Below are 23,738 nucleotides of genomic sequence, written 5' to 3'. Positions count from 1 at the left end.
CGACGCCCACTGGCCGCAAAAGGCATTGTTTTTTTAGGGAGCATTACAGCCACACACGGGATGCAGCCGGGAAATTTGAGGCATTATCAAGTGCTTGTCAAACTGTGAATAAGAGACTGATGAAGTGTGTTCAGCCTTTCATGCAACTTTTTTCAAATCATCGTTAGTTGCATCCTGCAGCCTTAGAATGTATTAAAAATCATAACATATAGCCCAACATTTGTATCACAACTAAAGTTACATAAATAACTCTAAATAAAGCATATAGGAGTACCTGTTTCTTTGTTAACCGCTCAACACAGAATAGCCGCATGTGAGCATTCCCTCAAATCGTTTGGAGAAAATATCATTTCTATTTCATTCAGCTATTTAATTTTATTCTTCATACTATAAAATAATGCCACCGAATTCTAAGAAAATCTTGTCTGCTAAATTAACTAGTGTAGCCCACAGCCATATGACATAGCCAGATCAGAGTATGCTATTCTGTTCTTCTGAAATAGACTACATTTTCATCATGTCATGTTTCTTTAAACATGCCTAAAATAAATAATGGATTTATTGTGTAGTATATATTACTTGGATTTATTAGACTTTTTCAAATGTAGATGTTCCATAGGTCTGCCTCAGTAGCTTGTAGGCTATGCGTGGAAGCCAGGAGATGCTAAATGTGTTTATGTTTATTACCGGTCAATTACCTTGAGACCGGCAGTTATTTGCTTGACAATCACCGGCTGACAAAATGGCATAAACGCTTCAGCCCTAGGTAGGGATGTAACAAATAAAAAAAATGTTCTTAATGTTTAAATGATTTTTTTTAAATCCTAAAATTAAATGACGTGAATTCACAATGCAGATATGGTCCTGGTTATGACCGTGAGGTAGCAGTGCAGTTCCATTTATCACAGTCATGGCTACCAGACGGAGCTGACCTTACTGCTGTCCCCCACACACAACGCTGTTTTTAGATGCTGTTTTTAGGTTCTTTGCTGTGTGCCTCCTCCATGTTCTCAGTGGTCAGTACATGGGACTACATGTCCCACTTCTCAGCAATGTGATGGCTCGTTGCAATGATATGACAGCGTGTTCATAGATGTCCAACAATCTGTTAACGCCACGTATGCAGGGCTCTAAATGTATTTTTTCATTGGTAGCACTGATGTTCCTAACTTCAAAAAGTAAGGACCAGACTAAATGTTTTTTTCACCCTTTTTTTACTGCAAATGACATTCCTATCATTCTCAATTGTCATCAGTTGTTACCTTGATTGTGTAGAACACATCACTAGAGAGTGGGCAAGACATTAGTATAAAAACAACTTTTTATAATTTTATTCAAAAGTGCAACTGCAAACATATTTACATAGGTGATTTGTTTTGGATAAACATATGTAACATACAAAACATAAAATTGATTGTATTCAAAAGTATAACAGAAAACTGAACTGTTATCCATTACTGCATTTGGCTAACTGATGATGATGATGATGATGATAAAAATAATGTTGTAACAAGGCAACATGCTGACTATGAACTGATACTTGGATTATGAAATAAATGTTTAGTCTCCTCTCACAATAACTAATCAATTTCTTTGCTCTAGAATATAGCTAATAAATAAATTTGCTTTTAGGTTTAGGGTAGGGACGTCAAGGATCCCAGATAGCACTAACCCTCTTACCGGATAGTGTCTGCGATGTTACCAATAACATTTGCGCAGGACACCATGCTTCCATATGTCGGGTTGATTTGTAATCCATTATTTTACTGGGTTGAGAAACATGGGCATGAATTTGGTAAAAAACCATCTCCTCTTTGGCAATGCAGTGTTACATTTTATCTTTAGTTTTGCCTGTCAAATATATGTCTGGTAGCTAGTAGACGTAGTGATGTTGCTCCTGCCCCGATGCACTTGTCCTGGCACTCGATGTGCTTTTGGCTTAAGTTCATTTTTAGCAACGACTCGTGTTTTATGTTGTTGAACCCAGTGGCAAAAGAAGTCTACCCTACTGCTATTACTCCACATTTTCGACAGTACACACAGAACATTGTGTTGCAAGTTTTGTCCCTCAGCCACTTGAAATTGCGAAGCGACCCCTCTCGAAACATGTTCAACTTTTTCTGAGGAGGTGGATCGGTAGCAGCATCTCCGACACTACAATCATCATCTTCTTTTGGTTGTGGTTGATCATGTTCATTTGTTTTTTTGTAAAAGAAAAAGCTTCAATTACACCACATTTCATTGTTCTTGCTATCTAGCTATTACTTAGCTGACAAAGGAGCGGCACAGATCTGAGGGGAAATCTGCGTGAAATGGGATTGGTTGTGTGCCTGGCGTGTGATTGGTTTAATTAGCTACATTTAAACATTTGTAACAATACTTTGTTTTTCAGTTTTGTATTTTTTTCTAAATGTTAACGATCCCAATTTTTGTTTAACTTTAACACCTCTACTAAATGGTAAAACAGATATGTATGAAAATACCCTCAAATTAAAGGTGGCATTCTGTACTATCATGTAATTTTGCTAATTTGATCTCAAATCCAAAATACTGGAGTATATTCACGTTTAGCTTCACTGTACACATACTGTACATATGGTGAGGACTGTATGCTGACATAAATAAGAATGATTTATAGAATGGTCATTATGACCAAACAGTTCTATTTTTGTTTCATCAGACCAGAGGATATTTCTCAAAAAAGTACGATCTTTGTCCTCATGTGCAGTTGCAAACCGTAGTCTGGCTTTTTTATGGCGGTTTTGGAGCAGTGGCTTCTTTCTTGCTGAGCGGCCTTTCAGGTTATGTCAATATAGGACTCGTTTTACTGTGGATATAGATACTTTCGTACCTGTTTCCTCCAGGATCTTCACAAGGTCCTTTGCTGTTGTTCTGGGATTGATTAGCACTTTTCGCACCAAAGTACGTTCATCTCTAGGAGACAGAACGCGTCTCCTTCCTGAGCGGTATGACGGCTGTATGGTCCCAAGGTGTTTACTTGCGTACTATTGTTTGTACAGATGAACGTGGGACCGTCAGACGTTTGGAAATTGCTCCCAAGGATGAACCAGACTTGTGGAGTTCTGCAAACATTTTTCTGAGGTCTTGGCTGATTTCTTTTGATTTTCCCCAAATGTCAAGCAAAGAGGCACTGAGTTTGAAGGTAGGCCTTGAAATACATCCACAGGTACACCCCCACTTGACTCAAATGATGTCAATTAGCCTAACAGAAGCTTCTAAAGCCATGACATCATTTTCTGGAATTTTCCAAGCTGTTTAAAGGCACAGTCAACTTAGTGTATGTAAACTTCTGACCCATTGGAATTGTGATACCGTGAATTATAAGTGAAATAATCTGTCAGCCAATGATCAGAGATCATTTCCTTCTTCAAATTGGGTTTCCAGGAGCCAAGGCCAAGATTTATACCAGGATATTGGTCCCAAGAAAGACCCAGACCCAGTGAGTTGAGACCATGACAAATTAAAGACCGAATTTGTGGTCTTGAGTGGTCTCAATACCACTAGATCAAGAGTCAATGGGCCCTTTAATTGTAAGAATCTTAAGTACAGTAGAGTAGGGTACACTATAGTAGAGCACAGCGACAAATCTTATTTGTCACATACACATGGTTAGCAGATGTTAATGCGAGTGTAGCGAAATGCTTGTGCTTCTAGTTCCGACCATGCAGTAATATCTAACAAGTAATCTAACCTAACAATTTCACAACATCTACCTTATACATACAAGTGTAAAGGAATGAAGAAGAATATGTACATAAAAATATATGAATGAGTGATGGCCGAACGGCATAGGCAAGATGCAGTAGATGGTATAGAGCACATTATATACATATGAGATGAGTAATGTACGGTATGTAAACATTATATAAAGTGGCATTGTTTAAAGTGGCTAGTGCTACATTTATTAAATTTTTTAGAGTTGAGTCAGTATGTTGGCAGCAGCCACTCAATGTTAGTGATGGCTGTTTAACAGTCTTATGGCCTTGAGATGGAAGCTGTTTTTCGGTCTCTCGGTCCCAGCTTTGATGCACCTGTACTGACCTCGCCTTCTGGATGATAGCGGGGTGAACAGGCAGTGGCTCGGGTGGTTGTCCTTGATGATCTTTTTGGCCTTCCTGTGACATCGGGTAGTATAGGTGTCCTGGAGGGCAGGTAGATTGCCCCCGGTGATGCATTGTGCAGACCGCACTACCCTCTGGAGAGCCTTACGGTTGTGGGCGGAGCAGTTGCCGTACCAGGCGGTGATACAACCCGACAGGATGCTCTTGATTGTGCATCTGTAAAAGTTTGAATGTTTTTAGTGACAATCCGAATTTCTTCAGCCTCCTGAGGTTGACGAGGCGCTGCTGAGCCTTCTTCACCACGCTGTCTGTGTGGGTGGACCATTTCAGTTTGTCCGTGATGTGTACGCCGAGGAACTTAAAACTTTCCACCCTCTCCACTACTGTCCCGTTGATGTGGATAGGGGGCTGCTCCCTCTGCTGTTTCCTGAAGTTCACGATCATCTCCTTTGTTTTGTTGACATTGAGTGTGAGGTTATTTTCCTGACACCACACTCCAAGGGCCCTCACGTCCTCCCTGTATGCCATCTCGTCGTTGTTGGTAATCAAGCCTACCACTGTAGTGTCGTCTGCAAACTTGATGGTTGAGTTGGAGGCTTGCATGGCCACGCAGTCATGGTTGAACAGGGAGTACAGGAGAGGGCTGAGAACACGCCCTTGTGGGGCCCCAGTGTTGAGGATCAGTGAGGTGGAGATGTTGTTACCTACCCTCACCACCTGGGGGCGGCCCATCAGGAAGTCCAGGACCCAGTTGCACAGGGCGGGGTCGAGACCCAGGGTCTCGAGCTTAATGACGAGTTTGGAGGGTACTATGGTGTTAAATGCTGAGCTGTAGTCGATGAACAGCATTCTTACATAGGTATTCCACTTGTCCAGATGGGTTAGGGCAGTGTGATTGTGATTGCGTCGTCTGTGGACCTATTGGGGCGATAAGCAAATTGGAGTGGGTCTAGGGTGTCAGGTAGGGTGGAGGTGATATGGTCCTTGACTAGTCTCTCAAAGCACTTCATGATGACAAGTGAGTGCCACGGGGCGGTAGTCATTTAGCTCAGTTACCTTAGCTTTCTTGGGAACAGGAACAATGGTGGCCCTCTTGAAGCATGTGGGAACAGCACACTGGGATAAGGATTGATTGAATATGTCCGTAAACACACCAGCCAGCTTGTCTGCGCGTGCTCTGAGGACGCGGCTGGGGATGCCGTCTGGGCCTGCAGCCTTGCGAGGGTTAACATGTTAACACAACGTTTAAATGTTTGCAATGGCTGCAGTGAAGGAGAGCCCGCAGCTTTTGGTAGCGGGCAGTGTCAGTGGCACTGTATTGTCCTCAAAGCTAGCAAAGAAGTTGTTTTAGTTTTTCTGGGAGCAAGACATCGTTGTCCGCGACGGGGCTGGTTTTTCTTTTGTAGTCCGTGATTGAGTGTAGACCCTGCCACATACCTCTCGTGTCTGAGCTGTTGAATTGCAACTCTACTTTGTTTCTATACTGATGCTTAGCTTGTTTGATTGCCTTGCGGAGGGAATAGCTACACTGTTTGTAGTCGGTCATGTTTCCAGTCACCTTGCCATGATTAAAAGCAGTGGTTCGCGCTTTCGGTTTTGTGGGAATGCTGCCATCAATCCACAGTTTCTGGTTGGGGAATGTTTTAATAGACGCTGTGGGTACAACATCACCGATGCACTTGCTAATAAACTCGCTCACCGAATCAGCGTATTCATCAATGTTGTTCGACGCTATGCGGAACATATCCCAGTCCACGTGATCGAAGCAATCTTGAAGCTTGGAATCCGATTGGTTGGACCAGCGTTGAACAGACCTGAGCACGGGTGCTTCCTGTTTTAGTTTCTGTCTATAGGCTGGGAGCAACAAAATGGAGTTGTTGTCAGCTTTTTCGAAAGGAGGGCGGGGGAGGACCTTATATGTGTCGCGAAAGTTAGAATAACAATGATCCAGGGTTTTGCCAGCCCGGGTCGGGCAATCAATAGGCTTATAAAATTTAGAGAGCCTTGTTTTCAGATTAGCCTTGTTAAAATCCCCAGCTACAATAAATGCAGCCTCAGGATATGTGGTTTCCAGTTTACATAGTCAAATGAAGTTCGTTCAGGGCCGTCGATGTGTCTGCTTGGGGGGGAATATACACGACTGTGATTATGATTGAAGAGAATTTTCTTGGTAGATAATGCAGTCGGCATTTGATTGTGAGGAATTCTAAGTCAGGTGAACAAAAGGACTTGAGTTCCTGTATGTTATGATCACACCACGTCTCATTAATCATAAGGCATACACCCCCGCCCTTCTTCTTACCAGAGAGATGCTTGTTTCTGTCGGCGCGATGCATGAAGAAACCAGGTGGCTGTACCGACTCCGATAGCGTGTCTCGAGTGAGCCATGTTTCCTTGAAACAAAGAACGGTACAGTTTCTGTCTCTCTGGAAGGCAACCCTTGCTCGGATTTCGTCTACCTTGTTGTCAAGAGACTGGACATTGGCGAGTAGTATGCTCGGGAGCGGTGCGCGATGTGCCCGTCTACGGCGCCTGACCAGAAGACCGCTCCGTCTGCCCCTTCTGCGGCGCCGTTGTTTTGGGTCGCCGGCTGGGATCCGATCCATTGTCCTGGGTGGTGGGCCAAACAGAGGATCCGATTCGGGAAAGTCGTATTCCTGGTCGTAATGTTGACGTTGCTCTTATATCCAATAGTTCCTCCCGACTGTATGTAATAAAACCTAAGATTTCCTGGGGTAACAATGTAAGAAATAACACACACAAAAAAAAAAAATACTGCATAGATTCCTAGGAACGTGAAGCGAGGCGGCCATCTCTGTCGGCGCCGGATGTTCATGAATAAAGAATGGTACCAACACATCCTCCGAGAGCAACTTCTCCCTACCAGCCAGGAACAGTTTGGTGATGAACAATGCCTTTTCCTGCATGATGGAGCACCTTGCCATAAGGCAAAAGTGATAACTAAGTGGCTCGGGGAACAAAACATCAATATTTTGGGTCCATGGCCAGGAAACTCCCCAGACCTTAATCCCATTGAGAACTTGTGGTCAATCCTCAAGAGGCGGGTGGACAAACAAAACCCCACAAATTCTGACAAACTCGAAGCATTGATTATGCAAGAATGGGCATCCATCAGTCAGGATGTGGCCCAGAAGTTAATTGACAGCATGCCATGGCGGATTGCACAGGTCTTGAAAATATTGACTCTTTGCATCAACTTCATGTAATTGTCAATAAAAGCCTTTGACACTTATGAAATGCTTGTAATTATTCTTCAGTATTCCATAGTAACATCTGGCACAAATATCTAAAGAACCTGAAGCAGCAAACTTTGTGGAAATTAATTTTTGTGTCATTCTCAAAACTTTTGGCCACGACTGTACATCCCAGCAAACAGCCTATTTTAGTACCAAAACCGTACTTTACATATTTCTTGATATATTAGATGTCCGGTAGTTGAAGATTTGTCAACTTGCCTGCAAACATTTTGGAGAAAATTAGTGGACTACTCACCATGTGGCCATTGTTGAGAGGGGTGCAATCCCATCACCAGGTGATATTTGTAGGGGTGTGGCTTAAGACACATTCATTCTACAGTCTTTTAATGTGTGTGTTTCAGTATTGACATCAGACGGTGGGACATTTTTTTTATGTTTAAAAATAAACAAAACGACTAATTAGATCGGTATCTTTCTTTCAATATAATAAGAATACTCTATGTTCTATTTGAAATAATATATATATTTTTTAAATGCATTAATTGCTTTATTTTCAAACATGTTTAGTAGTCGGGGTTTGGGACAACCACCTTTTTAATAGAAATAGGTGTATAAACATTTACTTATTACTATATTAATTTAACAATATGTTTGCTATTGCCTTGGATTGAATTAGGTTTTTTAAAATAGTTTTTTGGGTGTGGGACTGCAATTTACACCACTTCTTTAGAATCAACCATATACGTAATTGAGCAATAAATTTGTCGCCTCCATATGAAATGAAAACACCCAGAGGTGACGGTTGTCAAACTGGGGTCTTTGTTCGGTGGTAGTGATGCTAGACCATTGCTTCATTTACCTAACTCACTTTCAAGGTAAGCAGAGATTTACACTAGATATTGTGAACTATTGCTAATGTAAGTAATTCAGTATAGAAGCTGATGTCATTTAAGCATAGCTAATGTGGTTATTTAGGGAAGGTTGTATTGTCTAGATCTATTGGATTCTAGGATTAAGCATGTGTTAAAGCTTCCGTTTGCTCTTCTCCGGCTGTGTGTCTTGGCAGTGAGCTGTAGTGGGAGAGTAGCAGGCAGTGCGTGTGTGCGTGCGCGTGTGTGCATGTGCGTGTGTGTGTGTGGTTTGCTGACTGGTGTTCATTTATGGTTAGACTAACAAGGAGCAAGGAATGGCTGTAGAAGCATAGACTCTGAGGATGGGGTCTGGGAGAGTCCAGTCAGATTTCATAGTTGTGTGTGTGTGTGTGTGTGTGTGTGTGTGTGTGTGTGTGTGTGTGTGTGTGTGTGTGTGTGTGTGTGTGTGTGTGTGTGTGTGTGTGTGTGTGTGTGTGTGTGTGTGTGTGTGTGTGTGTGTGTGAACTCAGTTAATTTTGTGTTCATGTGTTTGAAACAGTGACCTATACTGGATATGACTGGTCTGTGGAAAAATTCAAAATTGAACTATTTGTTTTGCATGGCTGGATTTATTTATCTTGTAAAGTTCAGTATCAGCGTGAGATGTTTTAGGCTAGAGGATGTTATGTGAGTTTGGCGTCTCTTCTGGTTTGTTTTGTCTAGGAATGGCTTTTTTTCTCTTTCCTTGTAGTCTTGGCCAGTCAGTAAAGGGGAAGTGGCTCTTCTGAGGAGAGGATGGACACACACACACACTGGGAGGTGACTAACATTCTCCCAGTTCCTGAGTCTGCAGGAATGAGTGAAAAGTAGTCTCACGCAAATACAAGAAATGTACTCACACTCGGTTTCATTTTTTTCTCAACTTGGTTGCGTCTATCACTCTGCCTTTATCCCTCATCACTGATCATTCTCCCGTCTTTCTGTACTGTAGCTGATCGACTCATTTGCCTGGGAGATCGGGACTCTGAAGAGGGAGGTGGTGCAGAAGGCTGAGCCAGCAGAGAGGGACCCAGAGCCTGTCATACTACAGGGGTAAGTGTGTGTGTGTGTTTAAAACAGACAGGCAAACTGACTAACAAAATTGTTCTTCCTGTACATCCGTTTACTCTAGTACCAGTATGATGAGCAGACTTGTTTCAGCCTCCTTCATGGGCTGATGGAGAACTAACGTTAGCTGTGCATGTAAGAGGGAGAGGAAACGGTGGAACACATTCAAACGGTGATTGTTTCCTTAAGGAAGGAGTAGAATATCCTTTCAGACCTCTGTTGCTTGTTCAAATGTAATAACAGTTGTTAAATTCATTGTTACTGGATGCTTGATAGGAATGATTGATGAGGATGATGATGATAACGAGGATGAGTGCCAGTTTGAGTAACGTTGATTAAAGTTCCACTGTAATTCCCTGTGTCCACCAGCAGGTGTGGATAGTGTGCTCTGGTCATTCACGTAGTGGAGTTTCATCATGTCATTGTGTTGACAGGATGTCAGAGGGATCTGACAGTGGAAAGAGTATAAGAGTATAGGATTTTCAAAGTGAACACAAAGCATATTTGTGTAAATTAGATTATGGGTTACAAAAATGGGTTACAGGTTACCTGACATTAGGTACATAATAATGACATGTAGATTATAATCAAATATACCCAGTATCGGCTTCATTTTGTAGTTTGCTAAATATTAGTGTTGAGCGATTAGTGATTTTTTTGAGGTCGTTTCGGTTCGATTATAAAAAGGGAATTGCGTTTTTCTTACTGTTGTGAGTGCATACATTTTCGTACTGGTCACCTGTGGGAATTGAACCCACAACCCCGGCGTTGCAAGTGCCATGCTCTACCAACTTATTGTGTGGGTTGAATGCTGTAACAACACAGAATAAAATAACTAATAAAAGTCCCGTGATGGTAGTGCCTGCCCATTACTGCTTATCACTTATTAACCATAATTTATTCATATTACTTTACTTTAATAAAAATATTTTAGTTATTGTGTAAATTACATTTGTTTTATTTGATGACTTTATTATTTCATCCAACTCATCTCTATAGAGCTGCTGCCTACGCTGTCTGACAAAGTCACTATTTAGTAGTTCTTCAAAGTAAATAAGGCATACTTTTATGACTGCTGAATACTAACTATCAGTCACTTAGATCAGGGATGGGCAACGCTGATGGGGGTTCGGGCCCCCCAAAAAACAAAACTCCTAATGAGGGGCCGCAGTGGCTCGTGGGTCTGCGTACCCAGCACCCATTTCTGAAGAAGTATGAGTGGTGAGGGATACGGGCCTCAGTATGCGTGCTTGCTTTGCGTCATTTCATTGTTAGATGTTGTTGGCTACATTTGTCCTTCTACACTGAAGTACTGTTCCTCCTGTGCCATTATGCTTTTCTCAGTATTGAAATCCATTTATAACTATGATTCATCTCAATATTACTAGTTGACTCTCATGCTAATGTATTACATTCCAGTTTTTATTATTAGTCTGTATGTATCTATTTGTGTATGTGCACTTGTGCATGCTTGCTTTTCTGTGTGCGTGTTCGTGTGGGTATTACCATCAGGAAACATAGGATTTGAAAGGTATACTTCTAATTGTATCTCTTCCTCTCCCCATCTCTCTCCCTCTCTCAGGCTGGATGGGGAAGTGGGAGGTCTGTTCCTACAGGCTCCTCCCTGTGTTGGTGTGGGGGCACGGCTGGCTGGAGCTAGAGATTCAGGCTACGACTCGTTGCGTAGAAGGATGAGTGTGCTGGACAGGCTGGTGCAGACGCACGTTGTGTGGCTGCAGCTGGGACTTAACCATGCAGACTCCACAAGCATACTGGAACCGCAGCCCACCGGGGTGAGACCAGATACACTCAGTCATTCTAATATTATTTATTTTTTTATTCTCCAAAAAACTGATTGTGAAACAGGAGTCACTCAAGTTTTACATGGAGTTTCCATGCATAAAGCTTACACTGTTTTACAAGATAATCAATGATACAATTCTAAACTACTGTGTATTTAGATGAGATGTATCTCACCACTCAACCATTACATTTTGATCACTTATTTTAAAAAATGTTGATCCTTTATTTAACCAGAGAGGTCACACTGTGATTTCCCTCTCTTTTTTAAAGCTGCATAGATAGTCAACACGACATTAAACATCTCACATAGATGTTCAACACGACATTAAACATCTCACATAGATGTTCAACACAACATAAAACATCTCACATAGATGTTCAACACAACATAAAACAGCTCACATAGATGTTCAACACAACATAAAACATCTCACATAGATGTTCAACACAACATAAAACAGCTCACATAGATGTTCAACACAACATAAAACATCTCACATAGATGGTCAACACAACATAAAACAGCTCACATAGATGTTCAACACAACATAAAACATCTCACATAGATGTTCAACACAACATAAAACATCTCACATAGATGTTCAACACAACATAAAACATCTCACATAGATGTTCAACACAACATAAAACATCTCACATAGATGGTCAACACAACATAAAACATCTCACATAGATGGTCAACACAACATAAAACAGCTCACATAGATGTTCAACACAACATAAAACATCTCACATAGATGGTCAACACAACATAAAACATCTCACATAGATGGTCAACACAACATCAAACATCTCACATAGATGTTCAACACAACATAAAACATCTCACACGGCTGTTTCATTCCATTTAAAGAGCAGAGCCATTTATTTAACAGCCATTTCCGTGTAGGTAATAGGAGGAATACAGAAACAAGTTTTAGGTGCATCAGTTACTTGACCCTACCATTAAACTCCTATTCATGCAACAACAACCTCACAATACGCAAAGACACCTTGACAATCTCACACAATGGAGGACTAATGGAGACATATACTTTCGAAGTATCTGATATTCTGCATTTCAACTTTTTTATTGTTGTCTGTGTTTCTCAAGTTGCTTTTTTACCCTGGCTGCAGACGTTTCTGGTGAGGAAGTCGACTACCCTGCAGAGGAAGGTGATCTCTCTGCGTATGCATCAGGACTCTGAGACACCCGTCAAAGACTTCCCTGTGAAGGAGAGTCAATACAGTAAGCACCTGGCCTATTCATTCCCATCGACTATGGATCTTTATCATCCAAATGTATCCTGCAAATACCTGTGGTTATTATAAGCTTATTCTCAACCCAAAAAAAGAAATAACAATTTCCCTCTGATCATTTGAATATTCTATTCTAATCTATTCCTTTTGCTCTGTGCATTTCCCCTTGGGTTTTTCACCCTCCTGAATCAACACCAGTGCTGAGTGTTGCTGTCACAGTTTACCGCTGTCTAGTACAATATGTGACGTCATCCTGGGCCTCAACATTCTCTTCTCTCTTTCTACTTACATGTGGAAGACATTTCAGTTTAATGCATTCAACTGACTAGGTATCCCCCTTTCACTTCACTTTCCCTACTCCGAGGTCAATGCCGAGAGCATTTGGAGTTTCCCAAAAACCTATTTCCTAATACTTACCTAGTGAAAGTAGTTATGTAGTTAAGAGTCACACAAAAGCTAACCTTTAACAAGGCTTAATATAGCCACATCTTGTTGATGTTCTTGAAGTGAATAGAAAAATCTTATTAGGCTATTTGTTGGGTGTGTTATCCCAGAAAATGTCTCACCAGGGATTTTTGCCTTTCTTTACTAATGCGATGTAGCCTGGTAAGTCTGATGGCCTGTTGCAGCTTGTAAATGCACCAAATGCCTACTAGGTGTAGGCACACCCACTCAGCCATGCCAGCATGCCAAGAAAACAGACTTACCCTTCTGCAAATATGTGAGCAACAGTTAGCTACTCTCATGATAATGCTAGTGGTGTGTGTGTATATAATATGACATATAAGTTCCCAAGTGAAAACATCACTCCAACTCCCTTCTCCCATCTAGGAATATTGCCATGCTTTTGTTCTGATTATGCAAGTACAGCCTTGCTCCTGATTTTGAAGTTCCCTAAATATAAATGTATCCCTTCACAGCATTCTCCTTGGAGGGATCGGGCCTCGGGTTCGCAGACCTGTTCCGTCTTGTGGCCTTCTGCTGCATCAGCAGGTAGCACACACACACACACACACACACACACACACACACACACACACACACACACACACACACACACACACACACACACACACACACACACACCTCAAGAAACACTACCTTTCTCATCCTAGTTATTAACCACATATTCCTTTTGAAGAGGAACACATGGACCCCAGAAGTTACTGAAAGAACCATGCTTCAGTTGAAGTACAGAGAATGGCATTTACTGGCCACCTCATCACTTCATGTTGTTGCACTGAGACTATTGCTCTGTTTTCTTAGAAAGCTAACCATGTCAGTCGAGTCTGAACTATAACAATTCTAATTACATATTGACTTGGTTAGTTGAACAAACTCAAGGCTTTTCAAACAATGCTATTAAAGCTTGGCTAAAACTTGGAGGTTGAGCTTGATTGAAAACACATTCTTGTCTGGTGGTGGTGAATGGCAACATGTCAAGGTCACAAATCAATGGGGGTGGGGGGTGGAAAGCAGGAAGTGTCGATGAGGAAGAAAACAGGCCTTGAACTGTCTGTAGCTTGTGTTTACGTATAGAGACTGGAACAAAACTGCAAACAAAACATAAGGGGTCAAAGATTATCATGAACTTTGTACAGTATGATTTCAACTGAGTGCATGGCTCAAAGTTCTCAAATCGGTTCAGAATTTTTTGTATTTTATTAGGATCCCCATTTAGCTGTTGCAGAAGCTATCTTCATAGGGTCCACACAATACATGAAACATGACATAATACATCAAATGAATAGACAAGAACAACTCAAGGACAGAATTACATATTTTTTTTAAATTAAAGGCACACGTAGCCTACATATCAATGCATACACACAAACTATCTTGGTCAAATAGGGGAGAGGCGTTGTGCTGTGAGGTGTTGCTTTATCTGTTTTTTTAAACCAGGTTTGTTGTTTATTTGAGCAATATGAGATGGAACGGAGTTCCATGCAATAATGGCTCTATATAATACTGTACGCTTTCTTGAATTTTTCTGGATTTGGGGACTGTGAAAAGACCCCTGGTAGCATGTCTGGTGGGGTAAGTGTGTGTGTGTGTGTGTGTGTGTCAGAGCTGTGTGTAAGTTGCCTATGAAAACAATTTGGGATTCAACACATTAATGTTTCTTATGAAAAGAAGTGATGCAGTCAGTCTCTCATCAACTCTTAGCCAAGAGAGACTGGCATGCATAGTATTTATATCAGCCCTCTGATTACATTGAAGAGCAAGATGTGCCGCTCTGTTCTGGGCCAGCTGCTGCTTAACTAGGTATTTCCTTGCAGCACTCGACCACATGACTGGACAATAATCAAGATTAGACAAAACTAGAGCATGCAGAACTTGTTTTTTGGAGTGTGGTGTCAAAAAACCAGAGCATCTCTTTATTACAGACAGACCTCTCCCCGTCTTTACAACCATTGAATCAATTTGTTTTGACCTTGACAGTTTACAATCTAAGGTAACGCCAAGTAACTTGTTAAACAGCCATACCACCTATTACCAGATTCAGCTGAGGTCTAGAACTTATGGAATGATTTGTATCAAATACAATTCTCTTAGTTTTAAAGATGTTCAGGACCAGTTTATTATTGGCCACCCATTCCAAAACAGACTGCAACCCTTTGTTAAGGGTTTCAGTGACTTCATTAGCTGTGTTTGCTGATGCATACATGTGTATGGTTGAATCATCAGCATACATGGACACACATGCTTTGTTTAATGCCAGGTCATTAGTAAAAATAGAAAAGAGTAGAGGGCCTAGAGTGCTGCCCTGCGGTACACCACACTTTACATGTTTGACATTAGAGAAGCTTCCATTAAAGAAAACCCTCAGTTCTATTAGATATATAGCTCTGAATCCACAATATGGCAGAGGTTGAAAAGCCATAACGCATATGTTTTTTCAACAACAGGTTGTGGTCAATATCAAAGGCTGCACTGAAATCTAACAGTACAGCTCCCACAATCTTATCAATTTCTTTCAATCATCAGTCATTTGTGTCAGTGCAGTGCATGTTGAGTGCCCTTCTCTATAAGCATGCTGAAAGTATGTTGTTAATATGTTTACAGAGAAATAGCATTGTATTTGGTCAAACACCATTTTTTCCCCAACAGTTTGCTCAGAGCTAGCAGAAAGCTTATAGGTCTACTATTAGAACCAGTAAAGGCGCTTTACCACTCTTGGGTAGCGGAATTACTTTGGCTTCCCTTCAGGTCTGAGGATAAGGACTTTCCTTCTAGGCTCAGATTAAATATATGACAGCCTATGACAAAATAGCAGCCTTATTCTCCTCTTGGAATGATGTTGGTTACATTTTTTTCCCATGATAATGTAAATTAGAGCTTAGTAAATGTGCACTTCAGACGCATAAGTTATCTGAGACACAGGAAGAAACAGGGTGGGGTGCTGAGCCTCTTGGCCTGTGTGTCTGTCTGGCTCTCTCTCTTGCTGTGTGTGTGTGTGTCCACTCCTTCTCTCTCCAGCCCAAGGAACCACACATGGGACAAACACTAGTTAGGGAAGGGCTGTTTGGTCACCCCAATTAAATGACTCACTGCAGGGACAGTGATTAATTCCATATTTCTTACTCTCTCACTCCATTTTCTTTTTGTCTTTCTTTCTCACTCAATTTCATCTCACATATTGACTCTGTCTGCCTCTCTCTCTTAGGGATGTCTTGCCATTCACCCTAAAGCTTCCTGAAGCCATCTCTGCAGCCAGGACACCAACAGACTTGGAGGAGGTGGCCAAGCTAGGAGTAGGTGAGTGTCCACTAGACTGATACTGTGCGTTTGTATTGATAATGCATGTCTGAAGCATGAAGATTAAAAGTGTAGCCTCACTTTGTATCTGGATGGTCATTGACTGCCTGCTAGTTGACTGTAGTGGCTTTAGAAAAGTATTGTTACTACCTTAGGTCTAATCTGTTCTGTTTAAAACCAAGCTTTTCTTCCTCGGGGTGTTCTCGTAAATCACATTTAACCACATTCTCCAAGTTAAACTAGTAAAAGCCCAAAGTGACATGGCTCAATGAGTCACCCATAAGAACAATGCCTCTGAGCCCCAAATCAGTGCTGCTCAGCTGGGCACATAATCAGGAGAGCACTGGGGCTCTGGAGCCCCTGAGTAGGCCTCACTGGGGTATTAAACCTCAGACTCGGTCATGAACCGCTCTCTGTGCCAAAGCCGTGATGTCACTTTGCCTGGCTGCATCTGAAAGAGTTGATATACAGTATAGGCATATACTAGCCTCTGCAAAGACACTGTTTTGATAACACCCTTCCTTTGGTGTGGTTTCGAGTGATCTTCACACACAACAGCCCCACTGTTTATTTTTCCCTATGATCAATGTGAGCAGACTGCATTGAGACTTGAACAATGATTGTGTGTGTGTGTGTGGACGTAGATGAGCGTCAGTGAAGGTTCACATGGATTTTAATGACATTCATATAGGTGACCATGCTGGAGATGAGCTGTCGCGTCACTGAAATGTGGCTTTGGACAGAACAAAAGACACCAGTGCTGAGTTCTGACGTCTGGAATGGTAACCGCACCTGTGACGTGGGTCTGATTCAATACAATGGGGATGTGTCCATCTATGCTTCAGAGAAAGTCAACTCTTTCATTCTGTCGGTCTCTATTCAACCCTTTGTCAGAAGATGAGGTTGATTGAAAAAGAAGTACACAGTAGCTGGACGTACTAGCAAGGCTTGATAAAGAAGTTTTTTCAAGCAGCGAACCATTAGCTGACATTTCTGTCTTTCTTTACCAAGAGGCTAAACTTTGGCCAAGAATGAATTCACTTTGTCTGTTATCTGTCTGAATTTCAGGTTTCCTCCCCTCATTGTCCTCAGCTCACCCTAGATTTTCCCAGCTGCCAGTTTTAGACAAAGACATTTCCCCCATTAGGCCACACCCTCAGTGTCTCAGGGCAGTGTTCAGGATGAAAAAATGTACTGCATCGTTCAATTAAACGGAAACGGTGATGTTCTGAACGATTAGTTGAAAAACTGGGAGGGGTTGTGGTTTGGGGAACACTCCGCTGCCCTTTAAATACCTCACTTATTGCTTCAATCCACACCCCACCAAACGGAGCAAACGTACCTCAGTCTGTTCAAGAACACTGAAGAATGTTTTGGGGAAACGTTCATTACAAACCAACAAGCAACATAGCAAATGTTTAATCAAACTGAACTCAACCCAGGTGTGTTACCTGGGATACAGGGTTTCTGTTGCAACCAGTTTAAGCCTTGCCTCCCCACATCCCACCACATCAAAGTTATTGTTAACACTTTGTGGATAAATGTGTGACATTTTGGTCCAAGACAAGTGATTTTGCCTCTATTATTTTATGTTTGGAACAGATAACTTTCAACAATAATATTTTCCAGAACCCAACAAATACCCCCAAGTGTCCTAAAATAGTGTGATGGTCCGTGTTATCACTCTTAAAGGCACAGCGGAGACAAAATGTGATTTTCTTGTTTAGCTCCTGTTTTGAGCACATCATTTAAACATATGCTGAGGGTATGACACTAAATGTTCCAGGGCTAATGTTTTTATAATTGGTGTTTTGAGGGAACCAAATAAAATGTTAAAGGATATCATTACTTTTTTTACTTCTTTTCTCCATTTTCCCTGAATTAAGTCTTATGGGGCCAGGAGAGGCTGTCATCCACTGTTTTGTTTCAAAAGCCACTGCTAGCTTGAGCTAGATTAACCACAAACCATAGGGATAGTGGCAAGCTCACCGTGTTCAAAATTGCAAAACAAATCAACTCAAATACTTAGTTTGAAGTTACTTAGAGGTGAATTGGCCACAACATTTGAACATGGTGAGCTTGCCCCTATCACTTCCATTGTTTTGTTTTTTTGGCTTATTGTTGCCTAAAGTTAGCTCAAGATAACAGAGGCTTTTGAAACAAGATATCCTGGAGTCATAGAAACATTAAATATTGTCTGGCTAATTAAGTTTGAAGACGTTTGCTATAGAGGGAGTCTTCATTAAGACCATCAAAAGTTAAGTCTTTGTACTTAAAGTTTGCTTTTTTTTTTTTTAAAGCTGTTAATTTTGTTCAAGGTGCAACAAAATATTGATTATTGAATTACATTTGCTCTAGTTCAGTCTTATGAATCACTTAAATTGTGTAGAAATGCAGGAAATTAGCTTTAGGTGGAGAAAATCAATTCTGGGGGTGTACCCCCTAACAGGTTTGGTCTCCACCCCACCTATAAAACCAATGTTCACCCCAGAAAGTAACCGTGAAAAGTGCAAGAGCTGCCAAAATGGAAGAATAACAAAAACAGCAGAGAAAAATAAGTCTTGAAGGAGGAATGGGGCAGGAAAAACTGACGGAGAGCTGGCGAGCGAGAAACGGGGGGAGGAGAGAGTGCTCTGTTGACAGTCCGCCCCCATGCACTCGTTATCATGTGTGAGTCATAACAGTCTGTGTGTGTGTGAGACATGACAACGAGGCTTCAGACTGGACGGCAGTGTGCTCTAGAGGTCTCTCACACTAGTAAACTAAAATCAGAGCTGGTCTTTGTCTGCTGATGTGAGAACAGTAAGTCCATGTTTCTCTGGTCTTACATTGTGATGTGACTTTGGCTGAATCTGGTACGGCTTTGTCTTTTATTGTTCTAGAGTCTCTGCGTTGGCTCTGTCTAGTACAGCTCTGTAGTATATGCTCTTCAGTTGGACCTGTCTCTTCTTGCAGTAGGTTAGTTCTGTCATATGCTGCTTTTCGACTGCAACACCAGTGTTACACTAGTGTATACGCCCTTATGTTATACTAGGGACATTGTGTTTCCGTAGCTAGGGCTGACTGTGAGGACTTGTGAAGGGCCGAATCAACAACCTCTGCATAATCAAAACAGTTGCTTTGTGAGAAGTTGTTCACAGTTAGCCTCTTATGAAAGCTGAAAAGTACTAGTGGCCTGGCTTTGGCCCCAGGTAAGAGAAGGTCCGCCGGAGCCAATGTCCAGTGGTACTCGGGTCCTGGCCCGCGTAGATGGAACAGAAAATTCGGAGCCTTTTGAGTAAAACACTGGGGTAAATCCTGTATGGAAATGCACCAATAGTGTCTTTGGTTGGTACATGGCTTTGGTTGCTAAGTTGGTGGCTGTGTTGAGTAGTGACCAGCGCTGTTCTTTCTAAGTCTTCTATGGTTATATCATACTGATTTGGAATGTTATTGTGTTGCTGTTATGTAGACTGGTACTTATTTGCAACAATGTGTTAATATGCTTTTGTATTAATACTGTAATGTAGGCATTGGCAACGTGGTATGATGACAGTAGCTTAATTGACTCGATGGTCTAATGTCTGTGTATTGGCATTGTTTTATTAGCATACTTTTCAGTTACTACGTTGTTATTATCAGGTTATTGTAGCCTCTGTGTTAATGTAGAACATCACTGCATGTTACTTTGTACATTACAGTATTATGCTATCCTAATGTTGCTCTGTAGTGTAATATCAGAATGACTGACTCCTGCAGCATTTGACCAGTAATGTTATTGTGAGTTAGGGCAATATTGAAATAATGTAGGCGTAATATTGGCATGATGTTAGTGTTATCTTACTATTGCTGAGCGATTTTAGGTTTTTAGACAACTAATGGAGCAACGTCAGTTCCATTATTTGAATTCCATTTCATTGTTTTTTTCAGTGAGCTCAATGCGCACATTGCACAGTTTCTCCACCCCAAAATACTCAGCAATTTACACACAATACCCCATAAAAACAAAGCGAAAACAGGTTTTAAGAAATGTATTAAAATTAAAAATTAAATACATAACTATTCAGACCCTTTGCTATGAGTTTTGAAATTGAGCTCAGGTGCATCCTGTTTCCATTGATCATCCTTGATGTTTCTACAACTTGATTGGAGTCCACCTGTTGCAAATTCAATGGATTGGACATGATTTGGAAAGGCACACACCTGTCCATATAAGGTCCCACAGTTGACAGTACATGTCAGAGCAAAAACCAAGCCACGAGGTCGAAGGAATTTAATTGTCTGTCGAGCTCAGAGACAGGATTGTGTCGAGGCACAGATCTGGGGAAGGGTACCAAAAAATGTCTGCAGCATTGAAGGTTCCCAAGAACACATTGGCCGCCATCATTCTTAAATGGAAGAAGTTTGGAACAACCATCTCTGCAACACTCCACCAATCAGGCCTTTATGGTAAAGTGGCCAGACCGAATCCACTCCTCAGTAAAAAGCACATGACAGCTTGCTTGGAGTTTGCCAAAAGGCACATAAAGGACTCTGACCATGTGAAAGAAGATTATCTGGTCTGATGAAACCAAGATTGAACTCTTTGGCCTGAATGCCAAGCGTCACGTCTGGAGGAAACCTGGCACTCACAGCATGATGCTGCCACCACCATGCTTCACCGTAGGGATGTTTTTCAGCGGCAGGGACTGGGAAACTAGTTAGAATCGAGGAAAAGATGAACGAAGCAAAGTACAGAGAGATCCTTGATGAAAACCTGTTCCAGAGCGCCCAGGACCTCAAACTGGGGCAAAGGTTCACCTTCCAACAGGACAACGACCCTAAGCACACAGCCAAGACAAAACAGGAGTGGCTTCGGGACAAGTCTCTGAATGTCCTTGAGTGGCCCAGCCAGAGCACGGACTTGAATCCGATCGAACATCTCTGGCGAGACCTGAAAAATAGCTGTGCAGAGACGCTCCCCATCCAACCTGAGAGGATCTGCAGAGAAGAATGGGAGAAACTCCCCAAATACAGGTGTGCCAAGCTTGTAGTGTCATACCCAAGAAGAGAGGCTGTAATCACTCCCTAAGGTGCTTCAACAAAGTAAAGAGTCTGAATGCTTATATAAATGTTATTTCAGGGTTTTTTTAAACTGTTTTTGCTTTGTCATTATGGGGTATTGTGTGTAGATTGAGGAAAGAAATCTGAATCCATTTTAGAATAAGATGTGCAATGTAGTAGGGAGTTATAGTTTCCAACAGGCCAATATTTTATATAATTCCCACAGAAAACGTAATTAACTACAATGACCATAATCTATTGCGCGCCTACTTGTCTGTTTCTTTTATGCCTGCTACGTTAGATTAGTGTGTGGGGGGCAGACACGGAGAGGGAGAGAACAGAGAGAAGAATGCGCGACAGAGCAGTTGCTTCATTTCTCCCCGGGAAAATACATGATCTAAGTGATTGAATGTTGGTATAAAAGTATGCCTTATTTACTTTGAAGAACTACTAAATAGTGACTTTGTCAGACAGCAGCTCTATAGAGATGTTGAGTTGGATGAAATAATAGTCATCAAATAAAACAAATGTCATTTACACAATAACTGAAATATTTTATTAAAGTGATTTGAATAAATGATGGTTAAGTGATAAGCAGTAATGGGAAGCCACTACTATCATCTGACTTTTATTAATTGTTTTAGTCTGTGTTACAGCATTCAACCCACATAATGCATAGTAGGCTTGTCTGGATACCAACATTTTACAAATGACACGATACCAGGCCAAGTATCACAATACCAAGTAGTTTCACATTGAATTTAACTTCACAGTTTTCAGTGTATAATAGAATACTGTATAGACTGGCTGATTTGCTCATATTTGCTAAGGCCTACCAGTTACTTGGCTGGAGGAATGGGAGGTAGGAATTGAAAGATTAGTGGAATCTGTGTGGGTAGCTGGACAGGTAGGATGACTGACAGTGAAGGTGAACAGGTGGTCACGTGTCAGGTGACAGAGGAATGGATGAGAATGAGGCAGGAATTCCTTTAACCATAAAGTGGTATATTTACTGAGTAGTCTGTGCTGCATAACAAAGGAAACAAAATAACATGTATCCAATCAAATTCATAATCACAAAGATCAAATCATAACAATCATTCATTATTAACATAATTAGGGAATTCAACAATCCAGTTCATTAAGAAGTCAATAGTAATCACCCGTGAGTCATTTAGGCTCTTAACTATTTATCATAATCATGAAATAAATACAAACAGTGAATGGTCATTCAATCTATAATCCCCTTTAGTTTGATATCAAAGTCGATCAGTTAGCAAACAATGATGTTTCTCATTTCACCCTTTCCATTGTCTTCATGTGTACATGTAATTCATTTCAGTACATATTAACCATATCGATTGCATAATTGGCCTATGATGATCCGTAGGGCTGTGATCATTGACCATTCACATTACACAATATGTTTGAAGCGTGCGCTCCAAGCCGCTCTCCGCGGTAATAACTATAAACAATAACTGATGGCCCACTCTCGATCGCAACAGATAGTTCAGATGAAAGGTAACAGAGTCGGTGGACTTACGTGGATTCATGGACGCACAGAACTTCTGGAGCAGACGGAGTTAAGGAAGAGAAAGCAGCGAGATCAGGCGATGCCGTTTTCCTTCTTTTATGTGGATGAGATCTGTCGGTCATTGCCACCTGACCTAATTAAAGCGCTCTGGCCCAGCTGAGTAAGTGGCCATGAATTAAAGGATTATTCCTCCAACTCCATGGGCCTTTTCTACAGCCACCTTGGAAATTTGTTAAATTCCACACTCCTCAAAAAGGCTCATTGCTCCCCGTCCTCTGTCATCTCAGGGAGAGGAACTAGTCGAGCAACTGGCCGGATATATGGCCGGTTCTTTACCTGGATCTCCACAGATCTAACGTGACCATCGGTCCCAGGCATGGTCTTAGTGATACATCCCACCGGCCAGGAGGCTCGAGGCAGCTGAGCTGAGGGTCTCCGCCATTTCCCTCTGTGCTGTAGACTTGGTAGGTAATCCCGAATGAATCGGGCCCAGAAATGGTCAGCCAAGATCTGGCTGTGTCGCCACCGGCGTCTGCCAACGAGGTTGGTATCAACATACATTGCTTGAGGAAGTGACGCATCTCGGCGTCCCATCGAGCATATTCGGTGTAACCGGATCGGGGTCAGCGATGTCTGCAGAGAGATATCCCAAGGGTTTGGAGTTCAATATCCCTTCCACCTCTATCAGGACGGTCCGCAAGACCGTTTCAGTGACAGTTTGGTCCCCCAGGACGACTCGTAAGGCCATCTTTACAGATTTGATCTTTCGCTCCCATGTTCCTCCAAAATGAGGAGCTCCTGGAGGGTTAAATTTGAATTAGATTTGTTGGTCCATCAGCTGATCCTGGAGGCTGGGTTCCATGGCTTGGAAGGCTTCCTCCAACCTGGCTTCTCCTGCCTTGAAGTTTGTGCCTCTGTCAGCCAGGATCTCGTAGGGTTTCCCCGGTCGGGAGATAAACCGCCGTAGGGCCATGAGGAAGGCTTCAGTATCCAAACTCTCCAGTAGGTCCAGGTGAACACAGCTAGTTGTCAAACACTTGAATAGAATGCCCCAGCGCTTTTCCACTCGACGACCTAGCTTGATCGTCAAGGGGCCAAAGCA

General features: G+C 41.8%; 1 protein-coding gene across 1 annotated transcript in view; it reads left to right on the top strand.

The window, feature by feature from the left end:
- rin2 (Ras and Rab interactor 2) overlaps nucleotides 1–23,738 on the top strand; it is a 65,471-nt gene that overhangs the window by 25,154 nt on the left and 16,579 nt on the right. Inside the window, exons 3-7 of the mRNA XM_038960541.1 lie at nucleotides 9,143–9,243; nucleotides 10,841–11,051; nucleotides 12,199–12,310; nucleotides 13,242–13,314; nucleotides 15,989–16,080. Of these exons, the coding sequence (XP_038816469.1) occupies nucleotides 9,143–9,243; nucleotides 10,841–11,051; nucleotides 12,199–12,310; nucleotides 13,242–13,314; nucleotides 15,989–16,080 (589 nt within the window). The remainder of the gene's footprint in view (nucleotides 1–9,142; nucleotides 9,244–10,840; nucleotides 11,052–12,198; nucleotides 12,311–13,241; nucleotides 13,315–15,988; nucleotides 16,081–23,738) is intronic.

Source organism: Salvelinus namaycush, chromosome 22 (assembly GCF_016432855.1).
Source record: "Salvelinus namaycush isolate Seneca chromosome 22, SaNama_1.0, whole genome shotgun sequence".
Classification (NCBI taxonomy): Eukaryota; Metazoa; Chordata; class Actinopteri; order Salmoniformes; family Salmonidae; genus Salvelinus; species Salvelinus namaycush.
The sequence above is the reverse complement of the archived record's forward strand: the minus strand, read 5'-3'. Positions and strand labels throughout refer to the sequence as shown.